At 34.8% G+C, this 18,938-nt stretch overlaps 1 protein-coding gene across 1 annotated transcript; it reads left to right on the forward strand.

The window, feature by feature from the left end:
* Positions 1–1,221: 1,221 nt before the first annotated feature.
* Positions 1,222–11,749, forward strand: LOC132118298 (mannan-binding lectin serine protease 2-like). Its single transcript, XM_059528045.1, has 11 exons — positions 1,222–1,381; positions 1,507–1,723; positions 2,510–2,687; positions 2,978–3,109; positions 6,531–6,727; positions 8,092–8,239; positions 8,584–8,702; positions 8,787–8,865; positions 9,620–9,742; positions 9,852–9,926; positions 10,772–11,749. The coding sequence occupies exons 1-11, from the start codon at positions 1,374–1,376 to the stop codon at positions 11,551–11,553; spliced, it is 2,058 nt and encodes a 685-aa protein (XP_059384028.1). The 5' UTR covers positions 1,222–1,373; the 3' UTR covers positions 11,554–11,749.
* Positions 11,750–18,938: the final 7,189 nt, after the last annotated feature.

Raw genomic sequence — 18,938 nt, forward strand, 5'->3', positions numbered from 1 at the left:
GGAAATGAGGGGTCTATTATAAGCTTGCTTATGGAACATTTGTCGCTTTATTCATTCTGTCTCTCTCTACCTTGCTCACCCACTTACTCTTTCTCTCTCTCTTTCTCACTCTTTTTTAAAAAATAATTAAATAACCATCTCATTCTGTGCCAAAAGGTTTAAATGAAAGGGACTGTAGCATTACAAAGACATTTCAAATTAATTCTGCTCTCAAGGTAATTGGCACATGCGACGGCGACAGGCTTTCAGTGTCACCTGTTGTTTTTTCATCACAAACATCTGCCTGTGGCACATCACAGTTCATATGTCTGAAAATGTCATAGAGCTGTAAATACTTTTTCATATTAGTGTGACTCTTCTACGTTTCCCTTTAATACATTTTCAACGTCTCTTAGTCATTATCACAACACGCCCAAAAGTGATCAACAATTGGTGTCAAAAAAGTAATTTTATAATACCTTTATAATATCTCAGTGTTACTGGATTGTGGTCGCCTGTTAATTTTGTAATATTACAATGACTCTGTGTTGATGAAGATCCAAAATGTACATTGAGGTGAGGTCTGAGATCACTATAGTAAAAATTCAGTTGTGCAAATTTCAAATTTTGTATATATATAAAATACTGAGTGGAAAGCTCAGTTAAATAATTAAAAACATTTTACACATTTACTTGATGTATCTGATTAGAGACCTTTGTTTAACCACTTTTAAAATCCTTCATTTTATTTTCTCTAAGTTGATTTTTTTCATGTGGTATCAGACGTTGGACCCCTCTGTATATTTAAATAAACATACAGTTTGGAAAAAACCTTTGAAAGCTAAAGCAAGTTTGTTAGTAGGATTTTTTTTTTCTTTTTTCTACAAACCAAAGTTGTGTCTGTCTGTACACACACAAACACATACACAAAAAAAATCTATTATTGACGACTGGTCAGAAGGACACATTGCAAAAACAAGAGTTCATTTGCTGTCAGTTGCTTTCATTTAAATGTAAATTAATTCTGACTTTTATAGTCAACATAAATTCCAGGATTAATCATATGTTTAATTAATCAAATGCAAATTTGATTACTGCTTTCTTTCTTTTTTTATGTTTTATTGTAAATCTAGTTTTAAGGAGAATAAAGGAGATATCAAGCATGATGACAAAGGTTAACTTTTCTACTGATATGTCTTTAATTCAATAGTTGATACTAACATTTGACAAAGTAGACAGTGATGAAAACCAAAAGCACTGTTGTTGTTCAGTGCTGTGTTTGCACAGAGCCGTTTATTCTGCTAGGTCTTTAACCTGGAGGACTTTAGAGTTCTGCAGAGGTGATTAGGACATTTTTTTGTGAGATGAACTGAAGACTGTGGGGTTCTGGAATAATGAACAGGTATGCAAAGTGTTCAAATGTGTTCACTGTGGAGTGGGAACAGTTCCCCCCATGTTTCGGTTTAATGTGTCTGGATTGTGAAAGCTTCAATACGTTATCACCTTTTTGTTTTGCTGCTGTTTTAGAGTATCTTTGGCATTCGTCACCCTGCTTCCATTAGCATTTGGCTCACAGCTGACAGGTCTATTTGGAAGCTTCACCTCACCAAACTTCCCAAATGTCTATCCTAACAACAAGCGTATGGTGTGGAATATCACAGGACCAGAGGGGCACAGAATACGTCTCTACTTCACATATTTTAGCCTGGAGCCTTCTCATCGCTGCGAATATGACTACGTTCAGGTAAGACAGATCTTAAAACATGGGGAATTTTAAGGAGGAATATATACATATCAAAGTGCATGAGTTACTATTCAAGATTAGACTTTATATTTCAGGATAGTAATTCAATGAAATCATAAGTGAATCTGCAATCAATGCCATCAAGCTTTTATTATATTCATACTACCTCTGGGAAAAGAATTTCCTTATGGTATGTTTACAAAATAAATTATAATCTATATAATTTAATTAGATATACTTTAATCAATTAAAATAATTATTTATAATAAAATTAATTTAAAAAGAAGTTGGGAGATGTCTTGGATTTGAATAAAAATAACTGCAGTTTTAAATGAGAAAAACTTGAATGCATTCTTTGCCCATGCAAATCCAAGTCAGACTTCAATCAGGAATCTGTTAGATGATTGACTGAAATGTCAACAAGGTTTAACCTTGTTAGTAATGTTCAGTCCATTTCCGATTTTTAAAAAAAATTCCCCCTAAGAACCTACAATCATTTCAAAGTCAGCTTTATTGTATGTAAATATATATATTTTCTTGATCTATGAATTCACAAAGGTGGTAAAATGTAATTTTAGGATTAGAGCTTTATCATTAAACTGCACCATTTGCCAGATTATAGCAGAATACTCATGTTAAACATTTGATTTAACCTCTCTATCATGAAATGAAATTCACAATATGACTGCTGCATAGTTCCTAATGAAGTTCCTAGCATGCTTGTTATATGCAATACAGGATACCAAATTGTGCTTGTAATAATTACTATTTGCCGAAACTTTCCAGGTGTTCACAGAAGGAAATGACACAGTCCGGTTCTGTGGTGAGGCAGAGAAAAATTACGGTGATGCACCCAAAAACACCATCATCTATTCTGCCACCAACACCATGTCCGTGCTCTTCAGATCAGATTACTCAAACGAGGACCGATTCACAGGCTTCCAGGCTTTTTTTTCCACCGAAGGTGATGGAAACAATACATTTATAGCATGACTATCTCTCTCACAGCATGATTGTTCCTCTCTTTTACTGTCACCTCTTGCTGTAAAGGCTTAGTTTTAAACTAGATATAAAATAAATGCATTTAATATGATATTTAAAAAAAATCGAATATTTACTTTTTATAATGTTTATAATATTGTATATTGTCTTCTCAAATTAAATAGATTATATATATATATACCATTTGATCATAGATGTGATCTTAGTGGAAGCCCAAATTGTTGCTAAACGGCCTCCTTTTACTCTTTACAGACATTGATGAGTGCCTGAGCACTGTGGATGGAGAGCCTGTGTGTGACCATAATTGCCATAATTATGTGGGGGGCTTTTACTGCACTTGCAGATTGGGATACCAACTCCACGCTGATAAAAGACACTGCCCTGGTAAGACACCAGATGCCAGAAAATATGAAACCTCTGGCCTGTAGATTTTCTGTTCATTGATTATAAAATATATTGGGCATTTTGTAATATTTTGTACATGCTCATTTTCACCAAATAAAAAGGTTGTTACTATAAATATATTAGAAATAGCATGTTAAGCACTGAGACACTAAGATTCTATGCATGTTGACTGCCTGTGCATTACCGCTACAACTGTTGTATTCTCTCATAGTAAACTACTAACTAAGTAGCAAACTACTTCAAGCATATTTCTATTAACTGTCTATGAAAAATAATTACATTATATTATTATATAGTATATTAAACCATAACATTTAAGTAAGAGCTTTACATACCTGTTTTTGTCTTGTCTTGTCACATTCCAAGATTTAATTTTGTGTTAATTGTCTCACAGTTTCCATGCACTTGTGCTGCATCAGAAATTGTGGTTGCCAATGAAGATAAACACAAAAGTGATTGTGCATAGATTCCATTACTGGTTACCTGATTGATAAAAACTCTTTGATTGTGCAACTAAAAGCTCTCTTAAAGGGATAGTTCACAATTTTGTCATCGTTTAATCGCCCCCACTTTGATTTTGTTTCTAAACTTGTATGACTGTATTTCACAAAACACAAAAGAAGAACTTTAAAAACTCAATGTTTCAATCTGCATATAATAAAAAAACAACATTGGACTCCATATACTTTCATTGTATGGATACTAAAAATATAGATTTTGGGTGTTCCACAGAACAAAGGAAATGAGAAGGATTTAGAAAAACATAATTCTTTTTAAAGCATAATCTTTGTGAAGCGACCTTGCACTCTAAAAAATAAAACAGATTATTATAATCACAATTTAATTCAATTGTTGACAATTTATTATAATACTTTTATCACTGATCTTGGTCTGTATCCAGTAAAAAATGCATAAATGAGCAACAGGCTGTCTCTTTGTCTTTAATCTTATCTATAATAATACATTATCTATAATATCTAACATGTATTTTAAGGAAATATTGTCTTACAGCTCAATACTGATTTATACTCCAGTAGTGAGTAGTGTGCATCACAGACCTGTTGAAACGGCAGTCACAGTAGCAGGCTGGGCAGCCACGGCTCACCACACACTATCTATCAGCCCTGTCAACAGCTCTTGATTGAGCTAGCATAGCTTATAATCGAGCAGAATACAGAGTCACAAAATAGAGGTTTGTTATATCATCGATAGGGTTGCTGCAACTAAATGCATGGCATTTTTCGATATACTGTAAGTAGGGCTTGTGTAGGGTTTCGAATAGACAAATGTACATTTTCGACTTCCCCTCAGGTTGTGAAAACTTTTGGCAGAAATTGATTAGTCCCTAAAACCTCATCATGTAAAGTGCTAATGTTAACTGCGGTTCTGGACAGCGCTAACTGGCTTTAGCCTGAAGTTTGCTTCTGAAACAGACTGATGATACAGTGGGCAGCGTCTCACTAGTCTGCCTGTATAAAGCAGTTGATCTCTGTCACTCTAAGCGAGTCCAGGTTAATTACCATTGGTTCCTGAGGGAACAGTGTTATAGGAATCAGTTGATAATTGATACCTGTTTAGAGCTGTATGCTGTGCTAATGGTGGGTAATTAATCACAATTACTAGCCTAGACATGCCTCTTAATTGTTTTTCTTTGCAACATCACATCATATTGCGCAGAAGGGACGACAGAAACAATGACTTGTGTCTGAATCATTTAATCATATGAATTAGTATACCGTTGCCCTTCTCAACTGAAATTCCCCATTTATCACAATTATTTGTAGCATCTGCACTTGTTGGGATCCATTTATTAAATTAATAGTTTGGCCAAAAATAAAAATTCTGTCATCGTTTACTCAACCTCAATGTTCCAAACCTGTATAATGTTCTCTCTTTGGTGGATACATTTGATCTAAATGTGAATTATGGGATATTCCAAGTCTTCTAAAGTCATTTGGTAGCTTTGTGTGAGAAATATTCACTGAAAATCTTCCTGTTCACTTGAGAACCGCTATTATTGGAGCATTAAATCAGTTCTTGAGTGATTCATTCATACTGAATCAGCTGATTTGTTTAAAAGATTTAAATCAAAAGATTCATTTGTTCCCGAATCAGCCATAACTGCTTCTTTCATGAATTTGCTTTGGTGTATGTCAAGAGTTGCCATGAATAAATAGTGTTTTAGTAAATGTTGCTTTTATAATAAATAATTATTTTGAACCTTTTACTCTACTTTTGCATCCTTTAAAGCCATCCCGTAGTTTAAACAGTAGAGCATTGTGCTAGCAACACAAAGGTCATGGGTTCAATCCTCAGGGAAAACAAGAACTAATTAAACATGTACGTTGAATCCTACAGGAACACATGTACCTGTGTTCCTGTAGCTCAAGTGGTAGAGCATTGCGTTAGCAAGCAAGCAAGCGCAAGGTTGGGGGTTTGATACCCCGGGAACACATGATAGTTAAAAATTGATAACCTGAATGCACTGTAAGTCGCTTTGGATAATAGTGTCTGCTAAATGCATAAATTTAATTTTAATTTTGAATTTTGAATCCAGTGTAAGTTGCTTTGGATAAAAGCATCTGCCAAATGCATACATGCAAAAAAATATATGCATAAAGCTCCAATCCCCATTGATTTTAATGGCATGGAAAAAAAAGCAAACAAGAAAGTTTTCAAAATTTCTTCTTTTGTGTTACATGAAAGAAAGTCAGTCAAATATGCCTGCAGCATCCTGAAGTTGATGATGGAATTTTTATGTTGGGGTGAACTATTCCTAGATTTGTTGAAGTGCTGTGCTCACAAATAAACAGGCACAATTGAATATATATGTCTTGTTATTCTATCTGAAATTGAATCAACTACCAACAGATTTTTCAATCATAAATCTATCAAAGCCCTAGAGTCCTAAATACATTTAATAATACACAGTTTAGTTGGCAATAGCATGCAGTGAATATAAACAGCGATAATCTGAGGCATCTTGCAATTCTTGCATCTAAAGTTGTTAAGGTTTGAGTAAAGAGGTTCATTTATATGCTGTGTCTGCATAAAAGCTAAAATAATAGCAACCTGAATTTATTACCTGAAAATTGCACTGCAGTGACTATTTCTATCTGACAAGTGTTTTTGCTGTAAAAAGTTTGTATTTGCCAAAGTTGCCAAAATTGCCACACATCTAATGTTTGTAACTGTTCATAAATGTCACTCTGAAAAGCCATTTATCTGGCCATTTTACAGGTGGAAAGGTTTATTTACTTCTGAGCTTCCCAAATCAATGTTGCAATTTCCTGCAGCCCTCAGTGTTAAATGTGGCATGGATAGTTGTGTTAACCATATGTGTGTGTGCTTATGACAATTCCCAGTTGGTGTGAAAATGCATTTTTTCCCCCCACTGTAGCTGAGTGTAGTGGGCAGGTGTTTCAGAAGAGGTCAGGAGAACTGAGCAGTCCAGAGTACCCAGGTGTTTACCCCAAGATGAGCCAGTGTGATTACACTATCAGTTTGATGGAAGGCTTCCAAGTGACCCTTGACTTCCAGGACGTATTTGATGTGGAGACCCATCCTGAAATCCACTGCCCTTATGACTTCCTCAAGGTTGGTCATTTCACAATCAACAAACACTGACAGCACTCCAGCTAGAATGGTAGTTCAAACTTTAAACAAAAGCCATAATAATATGTGTGTGCACATTTGTGAGAAGAATTTAAAGACCCACATTACATGGTTTTGTTTAGATTATATGGAACGGTTCACATTCCAATTTTTTGGAACAACATGAATGACAGAATTTTTCATTTTTGCGTGAACTTTATGTTATAGTGTGGGTCAGTTTGACTAATTGTTTGAGTCATTGAAAATACTGGCTAACCTATGATGTTTTTCTTGACATTTTGTGACCTTTCTCATTTAGGGCCATGAACATGCCTGAAAAGTGTCAAAACTCTGATGTGTTGTGGAATATGTGTAAAAAAAAAGAAAAAAGACAAACTATTATGATTTGTTAAAGGCAGCTGCATGGACCTAAAATTTTAATTTCTGACCTTTTGGAAAGCATGCAGAACAAGTGCTTTTTACCTTTTCTGTTAAAAAAGTTAAAATGGTTTTTCAAAAATGCCTATAACACTGTTAATATTTACAGTTTATAAGTCAATTGTTAAGAATGGTTGTTTAATTTAGTTAACATAATTAAAACAATATGTTCTGACGCTTTTTTGGCAACGTCTGAGAAATATTCATGCTTAAGTTTTGCTATTTAAAAAATATTAATTATAGTGTGATTTTTGTGTGATCCCCATCATAAAATACACAGATTTTAACATAATACAACTATTAAAGCGCAGAATAACTACAAAAAAAGAACTATAAGACAGTTAGCACATTAATGTGTATCGAATAAAATATAAAATATTGTATATGTTTCATAGAATCCCCACAAAGAGTCGTGTATATATACGTATATATACTGAGCTATATTCTATAGCTTAAGGAAGATTGTTTACAGTACAAGTACTGTTTGAAGAGAGATATAATATGCCTTCTAGTGTCCATGTTGGGTGTTAAGAAAGATTGATTTTAGAGTGGTTTACATACATAAGATTGGCTCTCCATGAAAATAAGCATGAGAAGTGTTTAAGAGTGTTTACTTTCAGCACTGATTTTTATGCCCTGCATCAAAGCTCATTTGATCTTAATGGCTAAATCCAATCCCTTTTTATGGTGTTTAACAGCTTGTTATAACTGCAGTCTTTCAGTTTAGCCTTTTTCCCCCCTCAGCAATGGTGTTAAGCATCAGACTACTCCACTAATCACTGACCTGAAGGCTGTTGAATACATAATGTATGCTCTCTCATGGCCTCCACAACCGCCTATTATTTCTCCTCACCCTCCCACCTCCCAAGAGACTTGTTTATCTGTTGCCATTTGTATACACTGACAATTCAAACAGTTGTTTTTTTAAGATCACCGCAGGTGGAAGGGAGTACGGGCCATTTTGTGGCAAGACCCCACCAAGAAAAATAGAGACGGGAGCTCACAAAGTGCATGTGACCTTCCGCTCAGATCACTCAGGGAAAAACAAAGGCTGGAAGATCAAGTATACCAGCACAGGTAGTTTACAACACCCTTTTCTCTTCAATATAAGTAAAAACTAAGAAAAAATACATTACACATTTTTCTGCAAAGAAATCTCCACAAACCAGAGGATCTCAACAAGTCAACTGTAGCTCTTAAGCACCCGCCTACTCCTATAAAGCACAGTGTTGTGCAAAAAAAATTATATAAAATGATGAATAATGTGAACGCTACCAAAAAAAAAAAAGAGCAGGGATTCAGATCTGATAGCTGTCTGAAAAGACATTTTATACATGATGCATTAAGAATAACATTTAAATGACACGTTTTCCAGCATGTATGTATTCATTACCAGTGCTCACTGTTCTCTGCTCTCATAGCGCAGCCATGTCCAAACCCTGTGGCTCCTCAACACGGAAGTATTCAGCCCCAGAAGTCTCAGTACATCATGACGGACACTTTCAATGTCACGTGTGATCTGGGCTATGAGTTAATTCTGGTAACCTTTTACTTTCTCGAAGATTTGAGAAAAGAGGCTTAGTATGCTATTTGTGAACTTAAAAGTGACTTTTTGCATCTTTAGGGGGAAGAAGCTTTGCCCTTTTATCAAGCCACATGCCTGAAGGGTGGATTTTGGAATGGGCCAATGCCTCGCTGCATCAGTAAGTCGTTCAACATTTCCAGATAAGCATGAAGTGTGTATAATCATCAATGGGGGTTTACTTACGTATCAAAGAGGAGGTACGTTTTCAAACCTGAGGTGACATTTCAAGTTGAAGTGAGTGAAAGCCTTACTGCAAACTCAGAAAATAATTAGTGATGAAACTTATAACGGAAAGCATATTTTCCATGAAAAAAAAAATGCATTTGGTTAAATGTATGACAAAGTAAAGCTTAACACTACAATAATAATAATACCTTTCTTCATTTTTTGCATGAAAACCCCTAATAATGCAAGTAAATTAAAAACAAAACATCAGAAACAAAATTATGTGACTTGTTTTTAGAGAAATAATTTTTGTATGTATGTATTTATTTAAATTAGCTTTTTTAAAGTAACTTATTCTGCAGGGAAAATCTGCTTAAACGGTTGCTGATTAAATTAAATATTCATAAAAATACAGGAGTATGAAAAAACAACTGGTATAGGACTGATAGGACCCTTTTAAAATATTTTGAAGGTCAAAATTAAAAATTTTATGTTGGCATGCTGCATTGCAAATTCTCTTGAACTGAATGTGTTTTAGTTGAACCAACTGAACATTTTCAATGCAACGATCAACATAAAACGCTCAAAAAAAATTTTTTTATCAGAATTACCAGACTCTCAAGATAAAATACTGATATGCTTTCACCAACATTGACAATTGTTGTGTCTATAAACTGTGTCAGTGACCAAATATCCCTCTTTTGCAGTTGTTGATTGTGGAGATCCTGTAGAAGTGTGTAATGCAAGTGTGAAATTCACCACCACCACATATAAATCTGTGCTCAAGTATTCATGCAATGAATTCTACACACTGAAGGAAGGAACAAATGGTAATGGGCAAGTTGTAGTGTTTGAATAGCAATACATTGTACAACAGATCCATCATCACTGGAGGTTTACAGTATGGAGGAGCCTTAATCTTTTTCTCTCTGAAATCAGGAGTGTATACCTGTTCACATGACGGCTACTGGAGAGATGCGCTGGGTGGAAAAATACATCAGATATGTTCACCCAGTGAGTTTAATGTATATTGTTTGTCAGTTTTATTTACTCAACACTACCATGTTTTATTACACTACGTCAAACATATGGACACATTTGACAATTTTTCATGATCTTAAAAAACTGCTGCTCAAAAAGGCCAAAGCTCAAATGAGTTCTGTAGACAAATATAAATAGTAATTACTTTTGAATTCCTTTGCAAAACAAAAATTATTTTATAAGTTCAGAAAAGTTGGAATTTTGTCAAAATCCTGAGAGTGTGCAGAGCTGTAATCTAAAGTGGGGTGACTCAGACTCAAATATAGGATTATGTTGATTATTTATTTATTTTTTTACAACCCAATTCAGTATTTCCATTTCATTTCATTTCTAAATTTTTTGTATGTGAATAACCAGAATTCCCAGTACAGTCTTGGAAAACCTGCATTTATGAGGAAGGCTAACTGTAAAGTGTGATTTGGAAAAGTCATGTAAATGATTAAAATCTTAACTCCATGAGCATTTTTATAATGAATATGTTTTTTTTTGTTTTTTTTTTCTGTGCGGAGCTCTAAAATAATTTACAGAAATTGTGATTAAAGTTTTATAAATCCAGTAAAGCAGCTGGGACAGGTCTTAATAAGGCCTTTGAAAATTGTCAAAAAGGGTTGAGAACCATTAGTTTGGTTGTTCTAAAATGTGGAAAATAGCAATAATTAAAATAAAATGAAAAGACAATTTCCAATTTTTTTTACTCATAGTTTATATCAGTGTCATTTCTCTGTTAGATTTTCAATGTCATATGTGGAAAAAAATAAATAAATAAAGATATATATAAAAATGGAGTAGATACTGATTTGGTGTTTGCTGTGTTTCAGTTTGTGGCCAGCCTGAGCTCAAGCTGTCTAAGGTGATTGGCGGGGAGAATGCAAAAAAGAATGAGATTCCCTGGCAGGTCATGATACGAATGGGCCAGCGGTTCATTGGTGGAGCTTCTCTTGTTTCAGACAACTGGGTCCTCACTGCTGCTCATGTTCTGAAAAGCTACACAGATACTTCCAACCTGCAGCTGAAGATGGGAATAGTCAAACAACATGACACCGAGGCTATAGTTGGCATTCCACAGAAAATCTTCATTCACCCTCTGTACCATCACGATGATATTAACTTCAACCATGACATTGCCCTGATTAAACTGGAGCACAAGGTACCTGTCAGTAAAGCCGTCATGCCTGTGTGTTTGCCTGGGATGGAAGAGCGGTTTGTTTTGAAGGCTAATGACGTCGGGAAGGTGTCTGGATGGGGTGTGTCAAATATAAACAGACCCACGTTATATACCAGTAATCTCCAGTACGTACTTTTGCCCGTCACTGATTTCGAGGACTGTAAGGCTAAATATGATGCCACAGTGACAGCTAAAGGCAAACTAGTAGTGACAGAGAATATGATTTGTGCTGGGATTTCTGATGGAGGAAAAGACTCCTGCCAGGGGGACAGTGGAGGGCCCTATGCGTTTTTTGACACACAGAGTACAAGTTGGTTCATAGGCGGTATTGTGTCATGGGGTCACGGATGTGCCCAGCCTGGGTATTATGGGGTTTATACTAAAGTGAGCAATTATCTTTCATGGATTGAAGAAATCATGTCCAAAAACAGTTGAACAGTGTTGAAATGTTTGACTTTGATCTGATATGAATTTATTATTGACCAAATTATCTTTACCATAGCAGCTTTTGATGTGATAGTCATAGACTTTTTTTTTTTTTTTTGGTGTTGTTTTATTCATCTTTTTTGTGTAGCATTTTGGTTGGCCTTTGCTGTTTGTAAATGTGCTATATAAATAAACTAGAGGCACACAATTTTTGATGTTATTAATATTATAATAGGACAGATCAGAGCTGACAGGAAGTAAAGTGGGAGAGAGATAGGGGGTGGGGGTTGTGTATGGTGCCGGAATCGGGAAACGTTCCCGAGTAAATATACAAAACTCAAATACCCTAAAACACTTGATCATAAATGTAATTTAAAGTAAATTTATTAAGTTACATAAAAAAATCTTATTTATATTGGTCGTTTTAAATTTCAGGAACTATAATTTCTAGTGGAAAGATGTCACTTAATGAATTTGCTTTATAAAATATAGTTTAATGAAAGCTTTGGTAGTTTTCTAAAAACAGAAGACAGCAGAGGGTATGCTATATTATGAATTATTTTACATTGATTCATAATTATTTTCTGTAGTCAAAGAATGAAATGAGTTGCTGGTTTCATTTTGTTTAATTTTCATAAAGCCACTGGTGTTAATGCAGATGTGTTTGTTTAAAAGTCAAGTAAGCTCAGGCATCATAATTTACAGTCATTAGGTTCTTATGCATTATGCATCTGATCTCAAAGTTACTCTTATTGTCTTCTATCAACGGGGACCGGAGGGTCTCTCCAGCCCCGTGCAATTACCTCTCCAGTGCTATTTTGGCCCAGCAGAGTTCTAATCATTCTCAAGCCTACTTAAACTTGTGTTGTATCACATGAACTAGAAGCATGAATAGATAAACAACTGAAAGTTTACTGCAAATGCTGCATGCATTCAGAACAACATCTCATACCAACATTTACCATTTAAATGTCTACCTAAACGCAAACAACAGTATTGCCTGGGGTTTGCACTCCTAGATATTTTTGACTTTGCACTAAAGACATGAATGAGCAAGCATCACTTTTTCATCAGAAGTGTACTTTCGCTTTACTAAGTGATCATTTTTACCTGGCTTGTTATAAAATGACTTAAAAGAGAGAGCAGAGAAAATAAGTGAAGGCGGCAATAAGTGAGTCATCCTTTTAAAAATATAAAAAAATTTAAATACTCATACTATTGCTCATGTTGCTAATATAATAATATTTAGCTCTTTAAAGCCTGACAAATAATAGGCAGAAAAATCGTAAATCATAATACTTTATTGAACCTTTAGTCAAAATACAAAAGAAAATCATCATGTTTGATACATCTGGCCTATATATGGTATGATATAATGCAAATGTAGCTCACATTCAAGGAAGAAAAAACAGGCCTAAGGAAAAATATCCAATTTGGTATAGTTTTCAAATTTATATGTGGCCAATTAATAACAGTAACAGACATACAAAAATGCATATCAATATTAGTTGTCCCAATAATATTGTAGTAAGATATTTAAATGCCTTTATGAAAGCTCAGTAGTTTTAACTTTGGGGGGCAAAATGTAATATTAAGAATTCCAAATAAATAAATAACTATTCTTCGAAAGCCAGTTGTGTCATATTTAATACATTTTAACAGGAATCCCCCCCCCCCCCAAAATAAAAGATTAATAGATAATCATGTAAACTTAAGTTGAAATATTGAACTATTAATGACTATATGTTTGCTTTGTAAGAAATTATGAAAGATTTCACAGCAAAAAGACATGTACTACAACCTGAAGATGGATATGTATATTTACAGGCCTTGGAAATTCATGTATTAAATAGGCTTTAATAAATTAAGGTTTTATAAATATATATATGTGTGTGTGTGTGTGTGTGTGTGTGTGTGTGTGTGTGTGTGTGTGTGTGTGTGGGGGTGTGTGTGTGTGTGTGTGTGTGTTTTACAACAACTCATTCTATATTCTCATTTATTAGTTCTTTTTTTAGACGTATTCTTCAACATGTAGATCTCAGTATGCTCCCAGGAGTCAGCGAATGATCAATGCACTGTGGTTTTGCCCTGCATGACACAGCCAATCCATCATGCAACAACAGACCCCGGTTGAAACTGTGGTCACGCTTGTCTGGTAGAGAGTACATAATTCACAGTTGATTTGCTTGCTTCTGGTGGTCAGAGCTCAGTGATGTGAGGAAAGGGTGGTCGCATTTTCATGCATTGATCCAGCAAACTGACCAACAATTATACCAACAATCACAGATTGCTGCTTATTTCTCTATACTTCACAGGCACATAATAAAGAACAGATTTAATGTTATAATTACCACACACCAAAAGGAAGCTTATCAAAAATATAAGGTTAAATGATCAGAGTAAAGACATGACTGTTGCAAATCTGAGGACAGGAAACTCAAGACAGGAAACCCATTACTAGAACACTTCAGCTGGGGACTGCATATCAGTCTAATGAATTCCTCTACATCCTGTTGAAGTGATATTCTGATCATTGGCATATAGTCTAACAATGGTCCGAATTTAAAAATTCAAATCAATAGTACATCACAGCCACAAAACAGCACAAAGCATGGCTTCACAAACCCGCCCAACACTAATCAAAGCCTACACATGCTCATTACAATCTAAGGTAGAACTACATCAGCACAGAAATAGGTTGTTTTAACAAGACATTCATGGTGCAAAGGAACAGAGAGCAGGTCTCTTCATTAGTTCATGAGCATATGGAAATTTTTATCTACATACCTTACCATTCTCAAGCCGAAAATTTTCTTCCATTCATTCTGTAACTCAGTTTATATTAATGTTCATGATTAAATGTCAAAAAAATTTTATTAGTCCAAAAATATTATTTTATATCATTCAACGTTTCAACAAGTAAAAAAAGAAAATGCACCCCATGGGCTAAATTGCTAACATTTCCAATCTGACACATTTAGTGAATATTGCAATACTATGGTAATACATTCATGCCCTGAGAAATATCATAAAGCAGCATTAAATGCTTGTAATAGGTATTAAAATGTCATTTCTGTCAGGATATATTACAGGAAATTGGTTTAATCAATTAATTTACTTCTGAAATACTGTATAACATAAAATGTTCTCTAAAATGTTTACTTTGTTTGATTTTCCTTTCACCATTTAACTTAAAAATATCATGCACTCTTAAAAATAAAGGCTCCAAAAGGTGGTTTTGATAGCAGTGCCATAGAAAAACCAGTTTTGATTCCCCAAAGAACCGTTCTTAAAAGAATAATTTTTTCTTAGTGTGAAGAACATTTTAATAATCTAAAGAACCTTTTTCCACTGTAAAGAACCTTTGTGGAATGAAGAGTTTCAATAAATGGTAAAGGTTCTTTGCGGAACCATTGATGCCAATAAAATAACCTTTATTTTTAAGAGTATAGTATATGATTATCACCATCACCAATCGATCCTCTGAATAATGGGTCAAATAACAGGCAACAGATAAGAAACATGGAATTTTATAAATCAAAATGAGCACCAGTCTGTATGTTTTCCTTGCTTAAAACAGGACTTTTATTATGCTTTTGCCATTTCTATACAACATACTTTTATCTAAATAATCACTATCCAAAAATGGGAAAAACACAGTCTAAATTCATTTTTCTTTTTAGATGGAGTGTAATGAAGCAGTCCAAAAAAAAAAGAGCAAAGGTCTATCAGTGTGTGTGTGTTTTGCTGTGTTTGGCTAGGGTCTCTCTTTCAGTGTGTGGTTGTGAAACGGACTGATCTTGAGCACCGATGGATTGCAGGGCTTGAACTCGCTGGAGGCGTTTAATGAGCTCACTTTCAAATGCCTGGACCAGTGCTGATGTCCTTTCACTGTCCCAGTGCAACACCTCCATCATGACCTCCACTCCATGCCCTGTCACCATCTTTATAAAAATGCATCCATTTGAGACAGTAATACTAAATGATATGCTCTTAAATAACCAAACATAAAAATGTACCTCTTTTATTGCATAATATATTATAATATTAGGATTAGGTTTTCAAAATCACTTAATTTTTATAAACTGTGAACAGACTGATTATATTCTCTTGTGGCTTGTGGTCATTCCACTGAAAAGAGCGAGTGACCCCTACTGACATATGATTGAAAGTTCAGTCAAAATGAACCCTATGCAACATCTAATTCTCACAAACCAATAAATAATAACCAATAAAATCAAGTCATGCCTTACTTTTTCCAGTTGAACACCTTGAAATGTTGAATTACGCAGATAAAATGGGCTTTGAAGTTCATGTTGACTTCCGCTGTCTAGTGTAAAATAATATGCTTGGTTTTTACACCATTCTTAAGAAATTGTGGGAGGTGTTAGAACACAGTAAGATGTCATACCTGTAGCTCTTCATTGGCATTTACTGGTTTCATTTACTGGTCTCTGGGTATTTTTTTGTTCTGCAGGACCATGAGTGTTATGGAGCTGAACCCCACCTGCGCCCCATCTGTCTCATCTCTAGCGCCTGCAGCAATGACAGTGGTTAACGTCCTGAAAGCACTGGAAAGATTAAGGCTGTCACAGCAACAGATAAGCTGTAGATCATCCAAGCTGCCACTTTTCTTCATTCCACCAAGTACTGATAAAATGAACTTGTATGAACTGGTACAACATTTAGAAATGGCTCAGTGATGCCATCTGGTGGAAGAAGAGTCAGAGCAACAGTAAAAGAATAGTTCACCCAAAAACGAACATTTGCTGAAAATTTGCTCACCCTCAGGCCACCCAAGATGTAGATGAGTTTGTTTTTTATCAAAACAGATTTTTAGAACTTTAGCATTACATCACTAGTTCACCAATGGATCCTCTGCATTGAATGGGTGCCGTCAGAGTAAGAGTAATGGTAAAAACATCACAATTATTTACAAATAAGCCAAACAACTCCAGTCCATCAATTAACACGTTGTAAACTGAAAATGTGTGTTTGTAATAAAATGTTTTTAACTCCAAACTGTTTTTGGCTAAAATAGGAGTGTTCTATTCATAAAACTGCTTTCTCTGTAAATAAAATAATTCTAAACAATATGTCGGTGGATTTTGATATGGGAGAACAGCAGAGGATGGATTTTTTCACTGTTGGAAACGTTATTATGCATTATGGGTATTCTGGAAAGAAACTATGATTATTGACAACTTAAAGTTAAAATGCCCTATTGGTGAATTTGTATCTTACAAACACATAGCTTTTGCCTTCACAAGACATTAATTGATGGACTGGAGTCATGTGGAATGCTTGTGGATTACTGTGATGTTTTTATCAGCTGTTTGGACTTTCATTCTGATGGCACCCATCCAATACAAGATGATCCATTGATGAGTAAGAGATGTAAAGCTAAATGTTTTAAATATTTCTTCAATGAAAGAAGAAAAGAAAAAAACTACGGAAATATTCATTTAAATAACTTCTGTGACTTTACTTGGTGATTTGTCTTGTATTGCTATTATCTGAAACACATTCCTACTTTGTTCTTCTGGGTCCCAGGTGCCTTCTTGCTCCATGGCTTTCAAACAGAGCCTCAGTAACTCTTTGAGGACTACCTCTCTTCTTCCCTGTAATATTGTCACCATCTTTGACAATGCATCACAAAACATTTAAAATAAATGTATAAATATAAATATGTATATGTATAAATACATTTCGGCTTCTGTGTTTTAAAATGTGCTGATCGAATCCGGTTCGAATCCGTAACGGTTCAGTGGCCTACTGGCCTTGCGATGTGAATTGAACGAATCGATTTTTATATCCGAATCTTTTAAACGAATCGTTTGAACTGATTCACAAAAGAGGACGAGCTCTTTAATACAGTTTTTCTCTATTGCTAACATACAATTCATGAAACAATTCACCATTTTCTCACAACTATAAACACAATCTTAAAAATACGTTCCAACTTGTGCAAACTTCAAACTTCCAAGTCAAATTCAAACATTTTATTCCAAAACGTTCTCTTTTTTTCAGACTTAAACGACTGTCTAGAGAACACTAGTAAGATCAGCACAGAACTCTGCTACAAAAACCTGCTTTTGGGAAACAGGAAACAATTGGCTAATTAGAGTATGCATCGTAAATAGAAGGGTGCAGGTACAGTCAAATTCAGCAATAAACTTTAAGAGTTTTATTACATACTGTAAACAGTAGGCCTAGATGAAAAGCACTAGAAGAGAAAAAGTAAAAAAAACAAAAAACAAAGAACAGAATATATTTATATATAAACCTCAGCCCAGATCTAACTATAAGCACATTCTCAGCCTCACACTTTTTGCAAAACACTAAACACATTGTTTCGCAAAACATTGAGCAGTGAGCACACTTCTCTACATTAGACACAGGAATCTAACATAATGTCACTTCTTTTCAATTTCAAGACACTGCTTTCCAAAATACTACACATATGAACCTATTGATCAAGTGTGCAGACATTTAGGTGCTTAGCTGTAAACTAAACAATCAAGGTGTAGGCACTATAAAAAGTTAACAAGTGAATTTTTATCTTCAACAAAAATGAAAGGCAGTGGTGCTGGAAGAGGAATAGGCAGAAACATCTTTGGCCAGAGATCTCTTTCAAAATAGGTCCTTACAACACCGACCACATATGTTTTTAGATAGACTAAGCAGTGGACAGACTAGGTGTCTGGTCCCAGTATTCCAGTTCCTCCCACAACACTCTCCCATCCTTTCCTTTCCCCCTTCTGCACAGCAGTGGAAGGTTTATCATCTCTGACCTTATGTTATACTCCCCATTCAAGCAATGGAGGAGGCCTGTGACCTAATAGATGCAGAGTCTGTGTAAGGATGGATTCGCCATTTGAGAAGATTTGTCTCTCGCTGTTTTGCAAGGGAGGACATTGACTGTGAAATGGATGAAGCTGCCATACCCAGCTATATGAAGTGATGATGCTAAAGTGTTGTTTACTCATCTCCACAAAAGTTTATGTTCTACTGTATATTGTCTTTGGAATACATTCTGATTTTCAGTGCAAAATGCAGCCTAATTGCAATGATTTACTGAAAGATTTACCATTTGTGTGCCATATGGTACCAAAATTGGGTTTTGTTAAATTATTGTAAAGTTTTGAATGAAGTGCTTCGTTTTTCAAAAGATGTGAGATGTTCTGATACTTGAGTGTTTGGATGTGTTAATTGTGTGTGGTGCGTTGACAAAATGAGCCTTGTTTTTTTAAATTGTGTCTAAGCAATTGTAAAAAAAATTGTATGTACTACTGTATATTGTATTTGGAATACATTCTGATATTCAGTGTGAAATGCAGGCTAATTGCAATGATGTACTTAAAGATTTTACAATGTGCTGAGAAATAAATATT

This window comes from Carassius carassius, chromosome 37 (genome assembly GCF_963082965.1).
Source record: "Carassius carassius chromosome 37, fCarCar2.1, whole genome shotgun sequence".
In the NCBI taxonomy this organism is placed as follows: Eukaryota; Metazoa; Chordata; class Actinopteri; order Cypriniformes; family Cyprinidae; genus Carassius; species Carassius carassius.